This window comes from Brassica oleracea, chromosome C4, assembly GCF_000695525.1.
Source record: "Brassica oleracea var. oleracea cultivar TO1000 chromosome C4, BOL, whole genome shotgun sequence".
NCBI lineage: Eukaryota > Viridiplantae > Streptophyta > Magnoliopsida > Brassicales > Brassicaceae > Brassica > Brassica oleracea.
In genome coordinates this window covers 18969589-18971254 of record NC_027751.1, presented here as the reverse complement: position 1 = coordinate 18971254, position 1666 = coordinate 18969589, and the positions used below count along the sequence as shown (strand labels likewise).

The window sequence follows — 1666 nt, the reverse complement described above, 5'->3', positions numbered from 1 at the left end:
GGTACTTCTTCATATCTTCCCCTCGTGGCCATTTTCTCTGTTCCTGCCGTCTCGACTCCCGTCACCATGGGGTTGAAGTTCCCCTTAAAGTCCCACTCACGCGTAAGTCTAGGGCTTACAAAACTGTGAGTTGCCCCGGTGTCGAAGAGAGTGAACGCTGTCACTCCTCCGACCGCGACAGACCCTACACAACACTAACGCTAAGCTACACGACTACTAACAGTTCTTTTCATATAACATAATCGTAGCGTTAAATCAAAACATACCCGCGATTGGTTCGGCTCCTTCGCGACCCTCGACGGCGTACGCTCTTGGCCCTGCGGCTTGCCCTCTCTGCTGTTGGGGTTGCGCCCCTTCCGCGTTTCCTCTTTGGAGTGTTGGGCACTCCCACGCCTGATGTCCCTCCTGGCCGCAGCGGTGACAGCGCCTGCGTTGGGCCTGTCTCTCCTTCGGGCAATCCCTCGCCATATGGCCGCGCTCGCCGCAGGCGAAGCATGCTCCTGCTCTGCACTCCCCCGCATGGAATCGTCCACACCTTTCACATGCGGGCCTTAACGGGGCAGGCTCAGCCGCGGGCAGTGCATCCCGGGGCCGTTTGGCACCCCGGTTCTGGGAGTTCTGGTTCTGTTTTCGTTCTTCCTCGAGCCCTGATTCCTGTTCTGCGGCTTTCTCAATCAGCTCATGGACATCACGATATTCCCTCACGTTGCAGCTATTCCTCAGTTCCACTCTCATGCCTTTGAGGAAACGGCGGATTAAGTCGTGATCACTCAGGTAGTGACCCGCAAATCTCCGAAGTCGGTTGAACTCGTCTCCGTAGTCTCGTACATTCCTTGACCCCTGACGGATGTCCTGAAACTTGCTTTCCATCGCGTCCATGGCTTCTAAGGGGAAGTACTTCCCATTGAATGCTTCCAGGAAATCATCCCAGGTCAGTCGTATCCCGTGTGACCTTTCGACCACTTCGTCCCACCACACTAGTGCGTCGTCCTTACGATAGTGAGCAGCCAGGTCCCTTCGGAACTCCGGTGGGCACATTGCAGAAGCGAAGTTCCTCTCGAGTTGACGTCTCCAGTTATCCGCGACAATTGCGTCGGCCTTTCCATTGAAAAACTCCGTCTGCATACTCTTCATGTGTCTCAGCATGTCCCAGTAGTTGGGGCCTGGGGCGTGCACCACCGCAGGCGCTGCCGGGGGTGGTGGCGGATTCTGGGCCGCCCCAAGTGGTATGGGGTTGTCCCCCGCCTCTGCGGCGGCTTCACCATTGGGCAATTGACCCCCATAGGCGTCACAGTATCTTTGCAGTTCTGCCAGGAGCGCTGCATTCACCACATTCGGCATTTCCACTGGGTTCCCATTCTCGGGTGCGCCCTCTCTTCGGCTTTCTGCCTCGCTGGAGGCTTGAGACGCAGACCTGGTGACCCGTCGTGTCGCTCTCGGGATGGCCGCAGCTGGCCTTGCAACTCTGGCATTCTTGGGAGGCATTCTGTTGACAAGTGAAGGAGTATTAGCTACGGTTCTACTCGTATTCTATTGTCCACCGAGTGAGCTAGGAGTTCCGTCCGAGTGGTGCATTTTTTTTTTTAAAACTCCTTTTTGAAACACTTAGAAAAACGTTCGGAAGAAGTCCTTTTGAAACCCTTTTTTTTTTTTTTTTTTTTTTTTT

General features: G+C 54.9%; 1 protein-coding gene across 1 annotated transcript in view; it reads right to left on the bottom strand.

The window, feature by feature from the left end:
• LOC106338305 overlaps nucleotides 1-1485 on the bottom strand; it is a 3919-nt gene extending 2434 nt beyond the window's left edge. Inside the window, exons 1-2 of the mRNA XM_013777319.1 lie at nucleotides 267-1485; nucleotides 6-184 (exon numbers count right to left, since the gene is read on the bottom strand). Coding sequence (XP_013632773.1) covers nucleotides 6-184; nucleotides 267-1485 — 1398 coding nt within the window. The remainder of the gene's footprint in view (nucleotides 1-5; nucleotides 185-266) is intronic.
• Between the last annotated feature and the right edge of the window lie 181 nt (nucleotides 1486-1666).